This window comes from Motacilla alba, chromosome 5 (assembly GCF_015832195.1).
Source record: "Motacilla alba alba isolate MOTALB_02 chromosome 5, Motacilla_alba_V1.0_pri, whole genome shotgun sequence".
Taxonomy (NCBI): Eukaryota; Metazoa; Chordata; class Aves; order Passeriformes; family Motacillidae; genus Motacilla; species Motacilla alba.
In genome coordinates, this window is record NC_052020.1 from 11,126,743 (window position 1) to 11,147,993 (window position 21,251).

Sequence of the window (21,251 nt, forward strand, 5' to 3'; positions counted from 1 at the left end):
AACAAACAGGTGAAACCTTTCCTCTGGCCTTGGAACAATTCTCAACTGAAGTAAAAATTCTGATGAAAGTTATTCTGGTGGAGGTCTGATGCCACCTAAAGTCTCCACCAAGTCTTGCAGTAGAAGAAATGAGCATCTCTCCCCAGCATTTTAAAGCAGTAACAGCTCTGCTGTTACTATTTGTAGTTTTTTTGTGGCTACATTAGGCACAGCAGAAGTTTGCAACGCGAGAAAATTAGTTCAGTCATGTTGGATCCAAATTTCTGTCACCTCAGCCTGCGAGAGGCAGACGTTGTAGCTGTGACATGGAGAGCTTGTCTTTCTTACCCTGATGTTAAAACTCACTCGGAAATGATGTTCCTTAATTTTTAACATTTGGAAACCATGTGACTGCAAAAGGGAATCGGATTCAGTAGATGGAAGGACAACATGTGCATGACATTTTCCATGATAATATCAAGCCTTAAAGTTTAGGAGCTACCAACCTGTATTTTAGAGTACTCTGCTGAGCAGGATCAATACCTTTATCACAAAGTTGGTTAATAAGTCCTTTAAAATGTATTATAATAAAAAGATACTATTGCCAAAAAACCACGCAATCTTTGAAAAATGTGTTGCTTTTACCAGCTTTTCTTTGGAACAGGTATTGATTGTTGGGGGCTTTTTATATTTGATTTGGCAGAGTTTTCTTGAGGATTTTTTTCCCCCAATTTTATTTTACTTTTCATTTTCCTTTGTTCCTGTAGTTAAGAACATTGCTATTATGCTTTTTTACTACTGATATGATCGTAACAGCCAAGATCTGAAGTTGCTTTTGGGTCGTAAGAATTGTTCAAAGTGGCTGCTTTTGAGAACATCGAATCTTGACTTCTAGATCAAACCATCTGCTATGAAACAAATGGATTCTAGTTTGAAACAAATGGATTCTAGTTTGAAACAAATGGATTCTAGTTTGAAACAAACAGATTCTAGTTTCGTACCTTTAGTTTGAGGTCTGCTGTGAACTGCCACACTGCACAGTACAGAGAGGGCAGGGACTGGAAGGGGACCGAGGCCTGACTGAAGACACAAGTGCCAGAGAGGCAGCAGCTTGGGCACTTATATTTCAACAGGCTGAGTTTCTCAGCGGGTGGAAGGTGTTGTGAACCAAGACAAGCCTTTGCTAACCTGGTTGTTCCTCTCTCCCCAGCACCCTGTCAAGCTGCTCCCACGCTGTAGTGGCCCTGCTGTATCCCTTCTCCTGGCAGCACACCTTCATTCCTGTCCTGCCCTCGTCCATGATTGACATCGTGTGCTGCCCTACCCCCTTCCTGGTGGGACTGCTCTCCAGCTCTCTGCCCAAACTCAAGGACCTGCCAGTAGAGGAGGTAGGAGCTGACACCACAATTGTTTGTCTGGAGTAAAGCTGGCCTCTCCTAGGAGAGGGCTGCCACTGGGACATAAATCCTCACGTTTAATTTTTAATCTGCCTCTTTGTTTCTTCTCTGTCTGGTTCTCATTGGCAACTGCCTCTTGGCAAAGCTGCAGCAGTAGCTTTATTCTTCTCTTTTATTCTGCCCCTCTTCCATACCTGGCACCTTGTCAGAGACCAGTGAATGTTCACCTGGTCACCAGTAAGGAGGGTGTAAATATGCTGATTTGTTCTGGAACAAGAGGAAGCCATCTGCTATGACTTCTCTTAATCCTTATGGAAGTGGTGCATGAAGCCCACACAGAAAACAAAACCTTTAAGAATTTTAACTTCTAAGACTTTGTTGATATGATATTGGAAATCAAATGAGAGTTGCACTTCATCAGTTCTTCCAGTAAAAAAACACAAAAATACTCAAGGACACACTCTTCTCTCTTGCTCTTATTAGTTTCCTGTCATTTTTCTAAGGAATTTTCTTGTGCTCGCTTCCAAGGCCCTGTGTGGCTCTGGCCCAGGTAAATCTCTGCTCTGTTTTCCTAGCATTGCTCTTCCACATCTTCCCAGCTCCATCTCTCAGCTTTGCTGCTTTTTTATCATAAATATTTCACACCCTTGCCTTCTGGAATCCCTGCTGCCTCCACATTGTTTTCTTTAAACCCCTTGAAACACTTTTCAACTGCATGTTAACAAAAATTATTAGTTATAACTTGCATAGATTTAAGAAACAAAAACCCTTTTAGCTTTTTAAAATATATTAATCTAGTATGAGATCTGTTCTGTCTATGTTAAATTGGTCTTGTAGCTCTAAAGAAAACCTTCATGTTGTTTCATAAAGCACACAACCTCTCGTTTCACAGCAGGAATTTGATTCATGTCGAAGCTTGTTCAGCGGATGATCTTTTTCTATTAAAAAGCAATGAACAAATGAATGTTTTCTGTATCTTCAGATACATTTCACTGCAGTGTTTTCTTTTCTGTAGGCTTTGATGGTTAACCTGGGATCTGATCGATTCATCAGACAGGTAAAGTACGGCTCAGAATGCTGCCATGCAGTCTAGCAAGCTGTTTACTCCTATGGTGTGATTGGGTTTCTTTGATCAGAGGGATTTGGCAGGAATTGTGTGTGCAAAGGGAAAGTGATGAGGGGAAAAAAACAGTTCTCATTTTCTGTTCCACCTGCAAATAAGAACTTCTCAGGTGTGCAGAAGGGATTGAGGCTGTGACTGTCAGAAGGAATCAAGAACTGTATTCAGAGTGGAAAGAAAACATCCAAAGATAATATAACATTACCTTAGCAAGGAAACTCACACTGTTGGAGGTGAAAAGAACAAAAATAGCAAAGAAAATTCCCGAGTGAGAGCACAAAGGTGGAGAATAGTTTAATGTGACAGGAAAAGCAGAAACCCTGTAAACAAGGAGATGAGGGATCACCATCTCCTGACAGTCATGTGGCACTAAGTAATTTCAAACCAACAGTCTGCAGGTTGCATGGGGAAACTTCTGTGTTCGATTCCCTGACTGGTGAACAGTGGCTGCAGAGCTAAGGCTCCTGTGCTTACTTGGCTTCTGCTGAACAAGCACAAAATAAGATGGAGAGAGCAACAGGGGCAAGACCCAGAAAACAAGACAGACTAGAAAACAGTAAAAACAACTGTCAAGGACCAAAGGAGCTGCCTACAACCAACTACAGCAGCTGTGTGCACACCTAGCAAGGCTTCACAGGATGTAGATGTATGTTTAGTTAAACACAACTACTTGGACTCTTTGTCATGTAAAGAGCTGATTCCACATTTCTGTGTTTACCTGCTCTTTGGATCATTCCTGACTTTAATCTTATTTAATAGTGACAAGAAATTTTTAGAAGTATTTGTTAGTTGCACATAGATTCTCATTCTTTTATTTATGTAGCCATGACAGTAGCAGATGCAAATATTTTTAATCTGAATTCTAAACCTGCTGAAAGTATTTGCTATAGTTCCTGAGTAGATTATTGTGGTTTAAAGATGTTTTTTCCCTCTATCAGATGGATGATGAGGACACACTATTGCCTAGAAAATTGCAAGCTGCTCTGGAGCAGGCTCTAGAGAGAAAGAATGAACTGATAAATCAGGATTCAGATAGTGATTCAGATGATGGTAAGTTCCTTTGGAAACAGGGACTTGTGGAATAAACAAATGTAGGTAGGTAGAACTGTGACTTTCCATGCAAGAGAAACAAAGATGGGACGTGAGGTCTCAAATACCTTTGGTGACATCAAAGGTTGGCTCTGAGCACACAGGGCGAAGGAGACTGATGGCATCAACCACAGTGATACCTCACCTGTGGTATATTTTTATTTCTTTGTAAATGACAAGGACTCCCCTGGGTCCCTCTGAACCTTTGCTCAAACAGAGGTTTGCGGTTAACTTGGCCCTAACTCAATCCAGATAATTCCCCAGGTTTAGGGGTGTGTCTGAGTTTGGAGTTGCTCTTGGCACTCGGTATATTCAGGGGAGAGAAGCAGCAGGTACCACCAGAAAAGAATTTTAGTCCAAGGCAGGTTGGGTTGTCTCTGAAGGTTCATATTTCTCTTCAGCAGTGATAAAAACAGCCCAGGGTGAATTGAGATGCCTGTGGTTAAAAGGTATGAAGCAGGCCCTTATTCCATTTTTGGAATTTATTTCTAGTCATATGTATTACATATATAAGACTGTTTAAACATCTCAGAAACTATGAAAACCCAAATTCTTCAACAGACCCTTTTTGATCAGTTTTTGGTACAGACTTATTATCCTCAGGGAGAAATATTTCAATGCTGAGTCATTCAGAAGTTTTTGAAGAGAATTTGCTCCAGAGTGGAAACAGGAGTTTTGGTTTTGATGAAACACCCATCAAATGTTTAACTTGCTGAGCTGTTTGCTGAGGATTTGTAATTCTCGCTGACTCTTGGTCACGGAACACCAATTCTACACACTGGCACCCTCTCCATGTGCATCCAGGTGTGCAGGGAGCCGCTGCCACTCCTGCCAGTTGTTAGCGCGGCATCAGGGAACGGGAGATGCACAGCCTGGCCCTGCGGGGATAATGCTGACAGCCCTGGTAGCAGCTGATTGTGGTGTCTTATTGCTGCCTTATTTTGCAGAATGTAACACCCTGAATGGATTAGTGTCTGAGGTTTTTATCCGATTCTTTGTGGAGACAGTTGGCCATTATTCCCTGTTCCTAACCCAGAATGAAAAAGGAGAGCGTGCCTTCCAAAGGGAGGCTTTCCGTAAATCTGTGGCCTCCAAGAGTATCCGCCGCTTCTTGGAAGTTTTCATGGAATCCCAAATGTTCGCTGGCTTCATCCAGGACAGAGAGCTGAGGAAATGCAGGGCTAAAGGTACGGGTGGGTGTCTCCCCTGCGGTGCGGGTTTCGCTGTTCAGCTCGGGCCCCGCGGATTGCGGCAGCGTGCTTCCATCCCCCCGCGCTCACCGGGAAAGCGGAAACGCATCCCGCAAATCCTGCCCGGTTAACCGGAAGGTCGCTGTGAGCGGAGGCTGCCGGGGCGGTGCGCGGATCAGCGGGACGCGCTCACTCCATGCCTGTCCCCGTCTGCCGCAGGGCTCTTCGAGCAGAGGGTGGAACAGTATTTGGAAGAGCTCCCGGACACAGAACAAAGTGGAGTAAACAAGTTCCTGCGAGGCCTCGGTGAGGAAAATCTTTACAAGTATTCTGAAATGAATGTTCATGGTGATGGTGGGTTTTGGTTGTGGTGGGGGGTTTTTTTTGTTTTTTTTTTTTTTGTTTTTAATTTGAAAAAGCCGTACCTGAGGTGAAATGAGGTAGTCAAGCAGTTTCAGCGTGGTAGGAACTACAAAAAAGAAAACAATGAAAACATAGTAAAAGGTGATAAAACCAGATTTAATGATGGCCCTTGCTAACACTTTCATTTTCACTTGGGGATGGGGGAGCCAAACCATAATGGAGGAGTAGAACAGGAAGGGGTTGGAGCAGTCGGTGTTCTGTAACTCAGCTCTCCCTGCTGGTGCCGAGTAAAAGTTAGACCCATTTGCTGTCACTTTGGATTGACTTGTGCTGTCTGCTGGAGACTGACGGTGTGCTTCCTTCAGGTAACAAAATGAAGTTCCTTCACAAGAAGAACTAGCTCCTTCCTGCTGAAACACCAACCCAAAACCTATTTATGGCACTGTGCGAGACACCTGCGGCGTTGGAGTGCGGAGCGGGAGGAGAGCGGAGCGAGCTGAGGCAGCTCCAGGCGATGATCCGTGGATGCTGTGTCAGTGTGCCTCGTGAGGGCTCCTCCGTGTTTTTGGGCAGAGTTTGTACATAATGTGCTGTAAGCTTTTGTAACTGATTTTGTAATGAGCGAGAAAACTGTGGTAAATATTTGTATATTCCTGAGAATACCAGGTGCTTGTTTTTTTTCTTTAGTATGAGTTGAGTTATGCTTGGTGCAAAAACGAGTAGCTGATTATGTGCAGCTGACTGTCTCAGCAGAACCACTGACTTCAAGGGGTGTTTGGTGCCTGAACACTGCGGGGTGAATGAGCTCGGGTACGTGGGAGAGGTTGTACGCACGGGGCCGCTCTCGTGCGGCACAGGCGCTTGTCTGTCTGTCTGTCTGTCTGTCTGTTTCCTTCGAACTGATTTTAAAGGAGAAATAACAAAGTAACTTGATAATAAGGTACTTGGTTCACATTGCAGAACCTCCACTTGGTTTGAACTCTGGTCAGTAAACTCCTTATAACGCACTCTGCACTAAGATGCTAAGCCTGGGGGGATGTCAGCGCTCTGACATGCAAGCTGCAGCCAGTAGGTACAGTACAGCCTTTCCTAGAGTATGTATGTATGGATCCTAATAAACTCTGTAAATAGACCTGTTTGTTCATATTCATTGCAAACCTCTGCACTTCCTCACGTGGAGCAGGTACAAACACAGCAACTCGCCTGTGATTTTTAAATGAATTTGTAATTAAAATGTAAAGTGGCTATTACGAACCTGTCTTTTGGTAGGTTTGCTGTTTCACAACATGTAGTTTGGGGTTTCTTCAGTGTTTTTCACCAGACCTATGACAAGGCATTTTATACCCCTTTTTAAAAAATTTTATCCTAACAGAAGCATCTGTTAAAACATTTTTCCATGGGTTAACAGCGAATTATTTTATCTTTGTATCACAGACACTGCTCCTGACCTATGCTATTTTCAATTGGCTTTGTGCTGTGCGTGGTGCTCAAGTGTCACATTCTTCCTTGATGTAGAAACAGAACTCCTGTTGAGGTTCTGTAAGTTTTCCCGTAGTCTGAAGAATATTAAAAAATATATAAAATGCTTCAATATGTTGCAGGTCTGACAGACAATGAAAATTAGCTGAAGCCTCTTACCTTTAAAGGAATTCCACCACGCTCTGGGTTTTGTCATTGTCAGCGTGACTGCTGCAGTTGGATGGGCTTTGAGGCTTGCGCAGTTCCTAACCTGACAGTGGTTCTGGTTTGCTATCAGCCTCATAGAGCAAATTCGAGGGGCTATTCACTGAGAAGGTGAAGTCCTTTCCTTCTTCAGTTATCTCCCTCACACTCCAAAATCCACAAAAGCTTCCTAAGTGTAAGGGAAGTGTCTGTAAAATACCAGGTGCTTTTGCTACAGAGGAAATGTCACCACAACTGGTAACTTCCATTAGTTTTACTCTGTGATATGCTCCAAGGTCCAGAATGATTGCTCGATGTAATTCTTGAGAGTGGGACAAGTAACGTCCTAGTACAAGTGGCTTCTGGCCTTTTTATAAACAACAGCTGCTAGTAAATGTAGGGGGAAATACGTGATTCCTCTTCAGAAGATGGTGGATAAAACTGTATCAGGACATGCTGTGGAATTGCTGCAAAGGCAAGACAAAGCCACAGAATGCCAATGTACAAGAATGTTGTGCTGTAAAACCCATCTCCTGTGCCAAAGCTGTTTTGCTCCATTTGCACTTTAAAAATTAAAGGAGAAAGCTTTTAAACCTTGTGTTATCTGTCAACGTGTTCCCATTTTTATAATATCCAGAGGATACCGCTGGACAAGGTGAGATCATGGCCCAAAAAATCTTTGGGTGCCTTTTTGATCCTCAGACTACAGCTGTGTAAAACACAGTCCTCGTGTTATCTGGAGGTCTGTGCTTGAAGGGATCAGATGAACAAAAACCAAGGAATGCATTATTTTCCCTACTAAATTAGTTGTTAAAACTAATGGTGTTCCTCAGCATGGAACATTGTAAATGCACCAGAAAAATAAATGCAGTGCTGAGGCCTGTGTTTAAAATTGGTAAAGTAAAAAAAAAAAAACCAACCCTAGAAACCAAGCTTAAAAAACAGTAACGCTCCAGGAATTCACACTCCGGTGTGGCAAGTAATTGTGTTTAAGGACGTAGTGTTCATTTTCCCACTATTATGGATGTTTAATAAAGCGACCAAACTTGCAAATATTGCTAATTTCTGTTCAGAGCGCCGCTTTCCCGAGCCGGGAGCGGACAGGATCGGACGGGAGCGGCGCCCGCCTGAGGGCGGGACCCAGCCCCTCAGAGCTCCGCCCGCCGCTCCCGCCTCAGCGAAGCCTCGCGAGATCTCGGCCCCGCCCCCCGCGCCTTTGCCAGCTCTCGCGAGAGCCGCGCCCTTTCTCTCCCTCGCGCACGCCGGCAAGATGGTGGGAGCTGCGTGCCCCGGGATGGGCTGGGATGGGATGGGATAGGATGGGATGGAATGGGACGGGATCGGATCGGGGCCCCGCGGCCGCCGCCCCTCGCTCCCGCGGCGGGACTGCGGACTAGCGGAGGGTGGTGGGGAGGCGCGGCTCCGCGCCCGCGGCGGGCGGGAGCGGTGCGGGGAGGCCGGTCCGCCATGGCGCCCGGCCGCGCGGGCCCCGGGGCGGGCGCGGGGCTGTCGTGGCGCTCGCTGACGGCCGCTGTCCCCCTTCCCCGCAGCCTTCCAGGCTAAGGAAGACCCGGAAGCTGAGAGGACACGTCAGCCACGGCCACGGCCGCGTGGGTGAGTGGAGAGGCGGCCGCGGGTGCGCCGGGGCCTGGCGGCGCGGCCCCGCCGGGGCTTCCCGGGCGCCGAGGGTAGATGATGCTGCTCTTCCCTGATCCATAAAAATGGGGCTATTCCCGCCGGCACCGTGGGAATATCGAGCGGTGCTGAGCGTGCGGGGGCAGCTGCCGCGGTGATGGGTGATCATGTCCTGCGCGTTTCAGACTCCCTGGGTTTATAACCAGCACTGCTCAGCCCATCACTACGGGCTCTGCGATATCTTAAACTTCCACGGCACTGCAGTCTCCCTTTCAACTCAATCCATTCCAGCCTTGTCACATCACAAGATAAAATAATCAGTTTAGTTAGTTTAGGTTGACATTAAAAGTATCTCTTAAGTGTTATGTGTAATATCAGTGTAACAAGCTCAAAATTTTTCTTCTCAGGCAAACACAGGAAGCATCCTGGAGGACGTGGTAATGCCGGTGGTTTGCACCATCACAGGATTAACTTTGATAAATAGTAAGCTAACGTTTTAAATATCTACTACCAACATGCATGCTCCTGAAGTAGCAGCAACTGACTTTTATATATGAATAAGCAAAGTTTGCTGCAATCCTGTGTGTTTTTTCCTTTAATGGGAAGTGTAGCATTAGGTAAAGCTGGCCAGACTTGTTACAGTTACTGTTACAGTGTGGTCCCTGCTTAGGAGTGCACACACAGCGAATTCGGGGCGTGTTGTGAAATGCTGTTGGCTGCAGCAGGTCAAGGTGAGGGGCGTTGTGGTTCCCGAGACTATAGAGTCACGCCTGGCCCTGCCCGTGGTCCTGGTGTGCTGGAGTCCTCGGACAGCAAGCACTAATCTCTATTCACTGGCTGTGCCCTGCCTGGCTCAGTCAGTCACCGGGTTAGTGACAGCAGTGCCAGAACTTCCCAGGCAGCACAGCCCTCCCTGCATCCCTGGGAATACAGCCTCAGCGGGGAGGGGGATTGAGGTGAGAATTGTAGGGAGGACGAACACTTAGAGAGAATGTGATTGTTCTTGGTTTGGATACTGATCATTATTGCACCTAAATTCTACACATTAATATGAAAAAGGCATAATGTGACATTCTGGACACTGATTTTGTAAGATGCTTGTTGCAGTGTTACTTTAGAGTTCTGCTTGTTCAGGATGAGTTAGAAATGGGGTCTAATGCGGAATGTGTTTGTCCCACAGTCACCCTGGTTACTTTGGGAAGGTGGGCATGAGGCACTATCACTTGAAGAGGAACCAGAAGTTCTGTCCCACTGTCAACTTGGACAAGCTGTGGACGCTGGTCAGCGAGCAGACCAGGCTCAACTACGCCAAGAACGAGGCCGGCCTGGCCCCGGTCATCGACGTCGTGCGCTCGGTGAGTTCCTGCTGGCCCCGAGCCCTGCGCTGCTGCCCTCCCAGGGGAGCCCAAGTGCTCCTGTCCCACTGGGGAAGGGCTCAGCTGCACTCAGGCTCCAGTGCTTCTGTGCCCGGAGGTTCACCAGACAGATCCCTGGGCTGTGAGTAGTTCCAGGAGCACTTCAGATGTTACTTTTTTCACTGTAAGAACTTTTTCTCCTGCTGGTGCGTGTTTGTGGCCGGGCACTGCCCTCCTTTGGGTAGGTGGTGAAAGATGGCTAGTTTGAAATGTTCCTGAAGGAACCAAGCCAGTCTCACACCATGTGACCCTCGAGACTAGAGTCACATCTCCACATGCTGGTTGTCTTGGTGTGCTATAGCTCTCGGACAGAAACATCTGATCCATATTCACTGGCTCTGATGTCCTGTGTCTCAGCCAGCCACCGAATCAGGGACACTGCTCTGCCTGTGCTGGCCGCTTAGGGCCCACTTCTCACCTCGGGTGACTTCAGCAGCTGTTTTGTTAATGGTCTTCATGCCATGATTGTCCTTTCAGTGTAATGAATTGACTGGATAAGGTCGTGGTGATCATGGTTCAGTTTTTAACGGTGTGTGCTAGCAGGCCTGAGTGTAGGAGCCTGCGAGCTGATTACAAACACTGAACTTCTTTTTTAAATCCTTCTAGGGCTACTACAAAGTGCTGGGCAAGGGGAAGCTGCCCAAGCAGCCTGTCATTGTGAAAGCCAAGTTCTTCAGTAGAAGAGCAGAGGAGAAGATCAAAGAAGTTGGTGGTGCCTGTGTGCTTGTGGCATAAAAGTTTTTGTTTTATTCAAATTTTTTGAATAAACAATGCATAAAATGAGCTGGTTTACAGAAGTTTGGGTTGTTCTGATTTTTCTTTCCTGACTTCTCCAGACACAGTTCACACTTAATCTTACCTGCACAATATTTGATCAGTGGTTTGACTGCTTTGCACTTTGCTTCGAAGTTGCCTGACTGCAGCGTTCAGTACCTGCCGTGTGCCTCACCAGTGTGAGGCACTGCCATGTACCTCATTGTTTTGTCTTCATAGGGTGGCAAAATTGAGTTCTGTGTTTGTGCTGCTCTTTTGTTCATGATCCTTTCCACAGCTGTCTGTAAAAGAGGACTTGATGTGATTTTGATGGGGATTCTTGAGCACTGAAATGACATCCAGGGGAAATTTGTGGGGATGGTGCCTGGGCCTGTGGGAATGGAACAGCAGGAGTGTGGAGAAAGCAATGCCAAGTGACAGCAGTGTACCAGTAACTGTAAATTGACATTTGCAGTCTCTGCCCTGCCCAGGCTGGGTATGCAATTCCTGCTGTTCCCACCTGTGGGACAGAGTTGATGCCAGCTCTGCTCAACCTTCCTTACAGCTGGCAAACAATGGCACAGCTCTAGAGCTGCTCTGTGTGCAGTGCTGATGTGTTGGGTTTAAAACGACTACCAGAAACGATCCTTGCTTGGTTGTGACATCAAAGTAGGACTGCTGGTGTCTGCAAGGCTTGGCCCTGCGTGCCAAAGCAGGATTTAATGGAAAAAATAACTAATGACTAAGGGCAGTGAGCTGGTTCTCGAGTGTCAGACCAGGAGCCTCTAAACACTGTCTCTGGCTTTATGCTCGCTGCTGAAGTTGATGCACATGACCTTCTAGTACGTATGTGTATGATAGAATCCTAGTTAATCACCTTCTCACCTAGTGTTGGGCAATTAAATTCAGAGGGCTTTTAGGGTGAGGTTGATGTGCATTCCAGTTATAAAATAGTTCATTTTAGCCAGTGGTCCTGCTGCTTGTGAATAGCTGTGACATGAATGGGCAGTTTGTTCCAAAATCCAGAGGAGTTGGGGAGCTGTGTCTCGCTGGCTGCTGGGACTGCTGTTTCCTAATCTGTGATGCTGGATGTAGCTCCATCCATCACCCTCTGGCCCCAGCCATCCAGCCAGTTCTTTATCCAGTCACCAGTGCACCCCTCCAGGCCATGGGCAGCCAGTTTCTCCAGGAGAGTGTGTGGGAAATGGTGTCCAAAGCTTTCCTGCAGTCCAGACAGACAGACAGACAGACAGGTGCAGCCTTTTCCCCATCCCCCAAGTGGGTCACCTTGTCAGAGGAGGAGATGGGGTCAGGCAGGACCTGCCTTCCATGCACCCGCACTGACTGGCTCTGATGCCCTGGCTGTTGCACAAGTGCCGCTTGATGGTGCTCAAGATGATCTGTGCCATGACCTTCACCGAGGTCAGGCCTGTAATTCCCTGGATTCTCTTTCTGGGCCTTCTTGTAGCTCATATTTATCAACCTTCTCCAGCTGCCTGATTTGCTGTGCATACCTGCCTCAGAACTAAACGTTTTTTTCACTCTTACTCTTCCCCTTCCTACCAAAAAACTTCTACTCAGTTTTGCATGTTGTTCAAAAGGCATAAATTGAAATTTTCAGTAACCTGCTTCTGCTCGTCCAGCCCCAGCTTTGGCTTGTAAGGTGACAGAGCATTTCAGTACCGGGCTTTGTTTGCCCTGGTTCTCTCTGCATGGATGCTTTGGGCTGTGGTTTCTCTGTGTCAACATTGTGGTAGTTTCAGACCTCAGCTTCCTACTGCAGACATTACATGTTTTTGTAGGTGCGACTTTGTCTTCTTAGCAACAGGAGCTGCAAGAAATGACAGAGATGAAGTGAGCTGGGAGGCTGTGCTGCTTCGGTGACATTTGCCCCTGATAGATGGTAGATGAAGATGCACTGTAAAAAGTGAGCTTGTGTGATAGGCACTGATAAAATGTTTAATCAACCACAGGTGCAGCTGGCACAGCTCATCTCCAAAGGGCCCTCTGGTTTTGGAATTGGAATCTGAAGTTTTAGTGGTAGTTTTGAATTTATCTGAGGAATTTTTCAGTCAAGTTGGTGGGTATCTACCTAGTTGAATGGGTCTTGGGAGTGAAATAGGATGCAGACTTTAACATAGGGTCCATTTTTCTTCTAAAATATTTTAAATACTGAAGACTTCAGGATACAATGCTTAAAAAAACCAAAACACTGGTTGTTAATTTCAAAATAAAAACCCAAACCTAGATCTGCTTACTAACCATTTCCACTAGAATCTACCAGAAGATAGAATCCCTCAGGAGAAGATATAGCCCTAAGATTAGAGCTGCTGCTCTTCTGTGCTGGAGAAATCTGGAGATTGAAGCTAATACCTGTAGCTTCAATTCCATCCTGCTGGTAGCAGGGCCACCATGCCAGGGCCATCAGCAGCTCCATGGGACACTGGTCCCAGGAGGCTGGATCAGCTGGAAGAGTGGCTGCAGGGGAAATGAGGCTTTATCTGCTTTTTCTCTTCTGATAAAACTTGCAGGAGTTGCCCTTTGCAGTCTGTATCTGATCAACATTCCTGACAATCTCAGAGCTGAGGATGAAACATGAACTGCAAAACTCTCAGTTGACCTTGGGGAGCTTAGGCTGGTGGGAGGAACACTGGGAAGCTCAGGTTTGGTCTATAATCTGATCTGTGGTCGTCCTGATAGCTAAAATTTGATTAGTGCAAAGTGCTTTTTCTATAAAGAAGATTGTCAGAAGATGCTGTACATTTTTCAAAGCAGCTTTCTAAGTGCATCGCTGAAATGATGGACTTGTGGGTACCATTTTCTTTACATGAAAACTGTAAAATATTTGAGTGAAATTGTAAAAGCAGCCAGAGAATCTCATCATTTTAGTTGCACAGTTTCAGTGCTTCTAGCAGGAAATGTACAGCGTGTGACAATTCAGCTTTGTAAGTAGATCGATAGAACAGATTAGTTCAGTTTTTACAGAAGTTGCAAATACTAGAGAGATAGTGGGATCTTGGTTTGTAAACCTTAAACCACGCTTTCCTGCACAACAATCTGCAAAGATATTCTCCTCTGTAAAGCAGGTATGTGATTTTCAGCTACAAGGAACTTTTTTTTTTTTCCACAGGGGCTGCGTGAATGTTTATTTGATCGTGCATCTCGCGTTGCCCTCTGGTTTGCACTTGAGTGATGGGGGGTTTTGTGAAGTGCAGGGCTTGCCATGAGCCATTTTGTCACTCTCCGTGTTTTCAGGGCCAGACTTCAGCCAGCAGGAATGGAGACCCTGGATCTGTTGTGGAATTGTTTGGTGTGCAAATGGGAGCTGCGGAGGAGGGAGCCCAGAATGCTCCCCTGCCTCCACTCCTTCTGTAAGGAATGCCTTCCAGCTTTGATCCAAGGATACAGCTGTGTTCCCACTGAGTATGAAGTTCTCTATGAAGGTAATGTTTAAAAACCTCTGGCTTCTGCTCTTTTGCGATGTAGTATTATGAAAAGAGATGGACTGAGAAGCACTTTTTGAAGCCTATTCCTCTACAGCACTACTTTAAAGTGATAAACTAGGAGAGTAAAGATTTTTGTGAGCAGAGAGTGGATTGGGAACAAGCTACCTTTGTTATGTGTTTCATCCAACAGCAGTGTTTTGAAGAGAAATGACATAGTCAGGCAGCATTTTAACATTTTCTTTCAGAATGGGCTGAATGTTTCACTTACCAAGCTGACATGATGAATATTTGATTTTCTTAGCTTAATAAATGAATAAATGCTACAAGAAAACTTCCGGAGCAAATTTTTTTTGCTGTCTTTTTGACATGCTGGACATTTCTGTGCTACTGGTTGTGGTGATAGTTTTGTTCTTCCTTCACCCCCTCCTTCGGTGCCTCCCCAGCAACAACACAAAACCACCCAGTTCTTTTGTTTCTAACAGAGGTAATAATGATTGTTATTACAATAGTTGTTATGTGTATTCTGGTGCACTGAAACTCTTAGCTTATTTTGAGTGGTGTTTCTCTCTACCTTAACCCTTGTGTCTGTAACTCAGCAGTCTGAGTAAACAAGTGAGGACAAGAAGCATTTCTTGGCTGTGCTTTTTGGAATCTTGGAGTTATTTCTACAGTCCTCGGTCATGATGTTAGCAGAAGACGTGTAACTTTTTTTTTTTGAATAAAACCTCGATGGCAAATATAGTAATTTTAACTGAAAGTGTTTTAATTGCTGTGGGGAAGCATTCCAGACTCATTCCTAATTTATAAGATGAGCAAAGGCATGTAGATAACTTGCATTCTCACAGGCTTTGAACTTCATTTGAGTAGGAGGCATCATTTCTTGTCTCTTCTGTAGCACATTTTAGGAACATGTAGGAAGAGAGGACACCTTTCCTGAGGTGAGGGTGATCAGAACTGATGAGCTGACAGAAACCAGACTAGTTTGGGTTTGAGAACAAATGGAATCAGTGTTCAGAGGTCGCTGTTGGAAGGCTGGCAAAACACAAAACCTAAAGGAAAAGGCAAAGGAAAAAGGCTGTTCATGTGTAGGGTACAGACAGAAAAATATGTGAATGTATGAGAAGGAGAGAAAAAGAACAAGGCAATTGTTGCAAGTAATGTCTCCTTAAAAATTTTAATGCTCAGTCGTAGTAGGCCTAAAGTCTGAGGGACCTCTCTGTAATAAAATACTGTTGAAAAAAGCCCTCCATTAATTTTTCTGTATCCTCATTTGACATCTCAGCCATTTCTCTCCTCCTTCTTTCTGTTCACCAAGTGGAAAAGTGAATTTCTACCACTTGCTGATCTTGGATGAAGTGCAGCCACAGGTTCTCATGGGTTGTTAAAATATTGGGTATTTCTTTAAGGTGGATCAGGAATTGTTTGTCTATAGCAAAATGGAATAAATGCTAGTTTATTTCTGTATTCCTGAAGTTTCTCTGTTTACTTCTTCATTCTTCTGTAGATAGGGAACTTCTGCGGGAAAGAGCAAGACCAGAGAAAAGAAATAATGAACAGTGATGACCCAGTAAATGAAGTGAGACACCAGGTGCAGAGACTCAGTTAATCTATGAGCAAGGAGAGCAGCAAAACCAAAACACCTGTGTCTCTTAATTAAGCCAATGACTGAAACTGCAGCCACCACAGGTCAGGCAGGATAAATTTGGGAACTCTTCTAATGGCATGATGTTAAATGTTGCTTATCTGCACTGATTGCTGAGTTATGGGCAGTACAATTCCAGTTTCCAGTGTCATCTTTAAGTTTGATCACATGCAGGTGCCAGTGGTAAAGGGTAAGTGCAAGTGCTAAACCATGGTGGCTGAGTAAATGTAAAATATTGTCTGTAAGAAAAATTAGTTCCTTACTCGCTATTAATTTCTCAAGAAAGATGTAAGGATGGAAAAAAGAATGTATTTGCTAATTATTCTGGTGTTTGTCACAAAAAGAGTATTTGAATGTGCAGGTTTCTGTATGCTTTAGTACAGGTAGTGCTCTGCTAATATTGCTAACATAAAACTCTTTTCTAGTTTGCTGGTTTTTGTTTGTTGTTACTGAAGTTGCTGAGAAGCTGGGAGTAAGTGGTCCTGACATTTGATGGGGGCTGGCGTTGGAACTTTTATTCCTGTGTGTGTTTGAGGTGACTCATGAATAAAAGCCCTGAGGTAGCAGCCAGAGCTCCTATGGAAAAGCTGCATAGCCACCAGAATTTGTGAGAAATTGTGAGAACTGAGAGTTTGGGAGTAATTTGAGTGGAAAAAGGAAGTTGTCTTTGTAGACAACTGTCAGCTTGGCTCTTACACATGCTTTTTCTATGGAGGGAACTTTAAACTTTTCACTCAGTTTTTTTTCTTTTTTTTTTAGGCCTGTGTTGCTTTCCTATTTTTATTCCCTGTCTTCCTGTAACAGAGAATCCACATCTTCCTCCTGTACAGATTTGCATGTTATGTATTTCCAGTCTGTTTACAGTCTGCACGGGTAAAATAATAATTTTTGAGACAGGGCTTGAGTAAGAAAGAGAGGATGTTCTCACATCTCTTGAGAGGGAAATGTCTCAGATTAAGACTTTCCCAGGCTCCTACCTGTGTGAGTTGCCACTCGTGGTACAATGTTGGTTCTTGCTTCCTTGGGTCTGCCTCTTTCTCATGAAGTTCTAAATGCATTCAAAACCAGATTAATCCTGGTTCCTGTGGTTATCCCTCCTCCCTGAACTGGAGGTGGAAGCCAAAATAAATTACCCCACATCTGCAAATCTTCCTCTCTGTAAGATGTTCAGTGATATGAATTGATTTAGTGCTTTAAATATCACCAACATCTTAATTCCAGTAGTCAAATGAGGACCAGTGGAGGTGCATTGTTGGGAGAAGTTTGTTTTTGCAAGACTGTGTCAGCTAAATGGTTTGTCGTTCATTTTTCCTTAAAGAAAAGAAAAATCACAGGTAATGGCTGCTCAATCACAGTTAGGGTCCCTGAGAACAAGGCAGGTCAAAAAAAGATGTACTGAAACACCTTATGGAATTCTGCTAAGTGATACAAGCCCTGGCATTCTGAGCATTTTGTGACCTAATCGTGTAATTAGCCTAACCTGTCAAGTAAAATGTTATTAGTAGTTTTTCATCTTTGTAAATCGCTTTGTGAAGTGGTGGATTTATTTGTATGATGTTTTTGTTCTGAACTTGTGTGTTGAGCTATTACTTTCTGCAATTTCATTTAAAAAACGTTCTTTGCCCTTTTGTGCTTCTCAAAGTTGGATAACAAAAATCCTGGAAAATGGCTGCATAATTCCTGCACATATTCTCTGCATTACTTAAAAACTCCATGCTTGTGTTGTGTTCACTTAATGCCAAGAAATGTAATAGGGTCATGTGTTAGAGAAATGCAAACAGGTTGGGCAAAACCAAGAGAAACCTAAACTTTTAAAATGTGGCTTCAAGTGTTGACAGATGTCCACTTGCTGCATTTTATTATTTCCTGCTGAAAATAAACCGTTTTCTTTAGCTTGTGTGGTAGGAACTATATATATCAATATTTAAATTTTAAAAAAACCAAAAAAACTGTGGCTCCTTAATTGTGAACACTCTTTAGTGAGGCGCATCCAAAAAGTCAGCAAGGTGTTGGTCAGAGAGATCTTCAGGGGGTTTATTTCAGGAAGAGGATTGAGCTCTAGGACTGCTTTGGCTCATTTCTAGTGTGAAGTTTTGGCACAGGAATTGTGGAGCACTGGCTTCAGGAGACTCCAGGTGTCGACAGACAGTGCCTTAGCTTGCCTTCAGCCTGCATTTAAATAATAAAAAATAAATGGACAAACAAAAAACCACCTACAGAGTTCTGTAAACCACAATTTAGTTCACAGGGAGGCAATTTAGCTGCCTTGGTAGAGCTGTGGTATCTCCAGGATATCCAATAGCCTTGTTTGGATGCACTCATTTAAGGCAAGTGATGCAATCCAATGATCTATTAAGTCTGAAGGAGAGCACTCTTTTGCTTTAATTAGATCCACTTAGAACCAAGTGCATGTTTTACCTCTAAAAAGGGAGCAGGAAGATCATTCTGAAGAGAGAAGCTGTTCATAATGTATATATTTAGTCAACTTAAAGTGGGTTTAAAGTTAGTCAGCCCTTTGCACTGTGGTGTTTGGCTGCCAGACCCAAAAGGCAAGTGAAACAACGAGGGGTGTAGTTATATAAATATGAAACTGTGGAGTGGGAGGCTGTCTTCAGAGCTGTTTCCTATCACCTATAATTGGGTCTCACAGGAAATGTAAATTATGCCTGCAGCTTGAGCTGTAGTTAATGCTCTCTGAGAATAATTATTCTGATGGTTGTTGGAGGAAAAAGAGCAGAGGAATAGGTGCAACATGTGGACAGCAAGTACAAATGTGGTGTGTGTAGCAGCTCCACTGTTTGTTCCTTTATGCTAATCAATTCTCATGATAATAATAAGTAAATTATCTGCATTGATTTATTTCTGAGGAAGTCAGCTTGAGGGTTCTTTCTATTTAACCCTGACCAGACTGGAAGACCTTTGAAAAAAAGCTGTGAGCTGTGGCTTTTCATGTACTTGGTGTCCATGGGTGGTGGAGAGGTTACTGTTGGCACTTCAGAGATGATTTCTGTAAATGATCCATAGCTCTGTCACTTAGAAATTAGGTTGCTAATTTAGTATAGGTGGAGTAAAAACCTTGAAACCACTCAGAAATTCTAGTTCTTGCTTTATTTGTACTTTTATAAAGGGATGCTCTAAGTGTTGTTATTGCTGTGTCTAGTGCGTTGTGGCAGCTTCCATTAACAAAGTGCTGTGGGATGTGAGAGATCCGAGCTGGGGCTTGAACAGGATGAGGCAGAACCTTGTTCTTTTCCAAAGCTGATTTTGGATATCCCAGATGTGGAGTTGAAGCGTCCAGACCGGGTATGTGTGTCTGACTAATGGATCCACTGCCTCTGAAATTCCATTTTTCCCCAACCCTCTGAGTGATTCTGGCTGAAGGGAGTGGGAGAGTGGAAAATAAACCTGCAAACTAATTCAGCCGGGTAAACATCTGCTGCTGAAGCTTTGCAGGGCTCAGGGGTGCCTGCACATAAACACAGCCAGAATTACACATCTCGTGCCTTTTGTGGTGATGTTGAGATGCTCAGGGCTGCTGGGGATGGGGCTGAAAGGAGCAGTGGGGCCCTGGAAGGATTCAGATTTAGGACTGTTCCTCCACATCCCTCGTGTGCTGACACTTTGTAGGAGTCTCTTCAGTACAGTGTGGTCTCCAGAGATTCTTCAGTAGCTGATAGCTCACATACACTGAGAATATCTTCTATGTGGTTTAACCTGCATATAATTCTGAAGTGGGGCTTTATTCTGTGTATCACAATGAAACAGGGCTTAAATCCAGCATGAGGATCCTTGCTAGCCTTCCTAAATTGATGGTCATCTCTTTAGCAGTGAAATGGGAGGTCATAAATAACAATTTCGAGTGCTAAACAGCAGGAGGCACTGAACTTCTAAAAGATAATTTATGCAAATGTTCCTACCTCCTCCCTACCAATTTATTTCCATGCAAAAATAGAATGTGTCAACATCTCTGTCAGCTTTTTGCTACTTCTGGAGGTTTTGGTACCATACTGGCCTCCCTGTAGGCACCACTATTGTACCTGATCTCCTGACATGTAAATTGTTGTTGGAGTCCTGTAATTCCTTGCTGAGTTGCCTTTCAGATGCAGAAATTGCATCATTCTCCTACGTACAAACAGTGAGTCTCCAGGGCTTCTGACTACTCTTCTCTTCAGCCACAGTGCTCTAATCATGATATATTTAAATGAGCTGTCTGCCAAGTGCAGGTTCTTAAAACAGATTAGCAGTGTTGTTTGGAGGCACTGGTAAGGTAGACAGGCAAGAAAAATATTTAGGTTATGGTCTGCAAAAGGTACTGTGGGAGTGATGGCACTGTGAGACCTGCTGCTACCTGGATTTGGAAAAGCTCCTCTCTTCCCTTCTGCTCCAGCCTGAGGATTGAGTGAGGACCCAGGCAAGAAGGGAAGTAGGACACTGCTGTTCATTTTGACTATGGGATTTTTATTTGGGAGAAATCCAACCAAGGCAAACTTTCAGAGGCCTGAATGAATCCTAGAGGAAAGGGCAAGAAAGAAGGCAAGAGGAGAAAAAACCTCTGCACCCTGCAGTGACTCAGGGCACCTTTCTTCCCCGCTGGTTGGCCAGAATTCCTGGCCAAAGAAGGGGGAGCAGCCCCAGGGAGAGGTGTAGTGACTTCAGTGTGCACCACAGCACTGCCTGATCCCGGGGAAATCCTGTGTGTGCAGTTCCTACCACCCACCCGTCCCCAAAAACAGGCGACTCTGTGGGTGGCCCTTTATCCAGAGCACAGGTAAGGGGTTTCCAGGAAAATGTGCCTTGCTGGTGGTTTGCACTCTGAGCACAGCGTGATGCTGCTTGTGGCTGTTTGGAAATACATATGTAATCACTTGCTTAATTTCAGCTTAATTGCTCCACAGTTCATTTTGTATTGTATTTATTATGCCAAGCTAACTTTTGATTCTTTGGGGAATTCCTGTTGAAAAAGATGGGGCGTATCCATAGGGCACAGGTTTTCATTAAGTGGAAAAGGTATCAAATAAACCCAATTAGCTGAATAAGTGTGATCTCCAAAGCCACCATGCTCAGGCAGTCCCTCTTCTAGCAAGATGCAAATTTGTCTCCTGTGCTTTTATTAAAGTTTTAGGTATAGGATTCAGTATTAGGTGGTTTTGATTAGCCCACCTGTGAGCAGGAAATGACTTCCAGTACTTTTTTGCTGTGGTGTCCCCATTATTTTTCCTCTTGACTACTCTTTTTATAAAATTTAAATTTTTTTTAAAAATTAAGTTGATAGCTCTGCATGCCTTCTGTTCATCTCAAGGGAATTTTAGATTTGAAATCATTATAATTTACAGTTACTTGGATATTTGAGACACGCTCTGACATTTACTCAGTCGATGCTGTACTTGGTCTAAAACAGAGCTCTGACCTGGGCAACTTGCTCCATGTGTATCTCTGGAACAGCACAGATTTTAGTAGCACAACTTGGATCTAAAACCTGGGAGAAAATTGTGCTGTGCCGTCCAGGGCATCACTTTTAGGCGTCCCTTAATATCAATTAGCAGTAATGTCATTTACCTTC

At 44.3% G+C, this 21,251-nt stretch overlaps 3 protein-coding genes and 2 non-coding genes across 9 annotated transcripts in view; all 5 read left to right on the forward strand.

The window, feature by feature from the left end:
- DENND2B (DENN domain containing 2B) overlaps positions 1 to 6,388 on the forward strand; it is a 152,651-nt gene extending 146,263 nt beyond the window's left edge. For all 4 annotated transcript variants that reach the window (XM_038139669.1, XM_038139668.1, XM_038139670.1 and 1 more), the window contains 6 exons: positions 1,190 to 1,367; positions 2,392 to 2,433; positions 3,435 to 3,546; positions 4,533 to 4,772; positions 4,995 to 5,081; positions 5,504 to 6,388. In XM_038139669.1, the coding sequence (XP_037995597.1) occupies positions 1,190 to 1,367; positions 2,392 to 2,433; positions 3,435 to 3,546; positions 4,533 to 4,772; positions 4,995 to 5,081; positions 5,504 to 5,538 (694 nt within the window). In that variant the 3' untranslated portion in view covers positions 5,539 to 6,388. The remainder of the gene's footprint in view (positions 1 to 1,189; positions 1,368 to 2,391; positions 2,434 to 3,434; positions 3,547 to 4,532; positions 4,773 to 4,994; positions 5,082 to 5,503) is intronic.
- A 1,603-nt stretch (positions 6,389 to 7,991) lies between these two features.
- On the forward strand, positions 7,992 to 10,647 carry RPL27A (ribosomal protein L27a). Its single transcript, XM_038139676.1, has 5 exons — positions 7,992 to 8,073; positions 8,351 to 8,414; positions 8,843 to 8,918; positions 9,616 to 9,790; positions 10,457 to 10,647. The coding sequence occupies exons 1-5, from the start codon at positions 8,071 to 8,073 to the stop codon at positions 10,583 to 10,585; spliced, it is 447 nt and encodes a 148-aa protein (XP_037995604.1). The 5' UTR covers positions 7,992 to 8,070; the 3' UTR covers positions 10,586 to 10,647.
- LOC119702236 lies at positions 9,185 to 9,316 on the forward strand. The gene has a single exon (XR_005257296.1). It is a non-coding gene; the product is annotated as a small nucleolar RNA SNORA3/SNORA45 family (small nucleolar RNA).
- On the forward strand, positions 10,101 to 10,231 carry LOC119702237. The gene has a single exon (XR_005257297.1). It is a non-coding gene; the product is annotated as a small nucleolar RNA SNORA3/SNORA45 family (small nucleolar RNA).
- Positions 10,648 to 12,874: 2,227 nt separating the features above from the next.
- The window catches only part of TRIM66 (tripartite motif containing 66), a 47,685-nt gene continuing 39,308 nt past the window's right edge, over positions 12,875 to 21,251 (forward strand). Inside the window, exons 1-2 of one of the 2 annotated variants that reach the window (XM_038138940.1) lie at positions 12,875 to 13,689; positions 13,859 to 14,046. In XM_038138940.1, coding sequence (XP_037994868.1) covers positions 13,881 to 14,046 — 166 coding nt within the window. In that variant the 5' untranslated portion in view covers positions 12,875 to 13,689; positions 13,859 to 13,880. The other variant, XM_038138939.1, reaches the window with a different exon arrangement.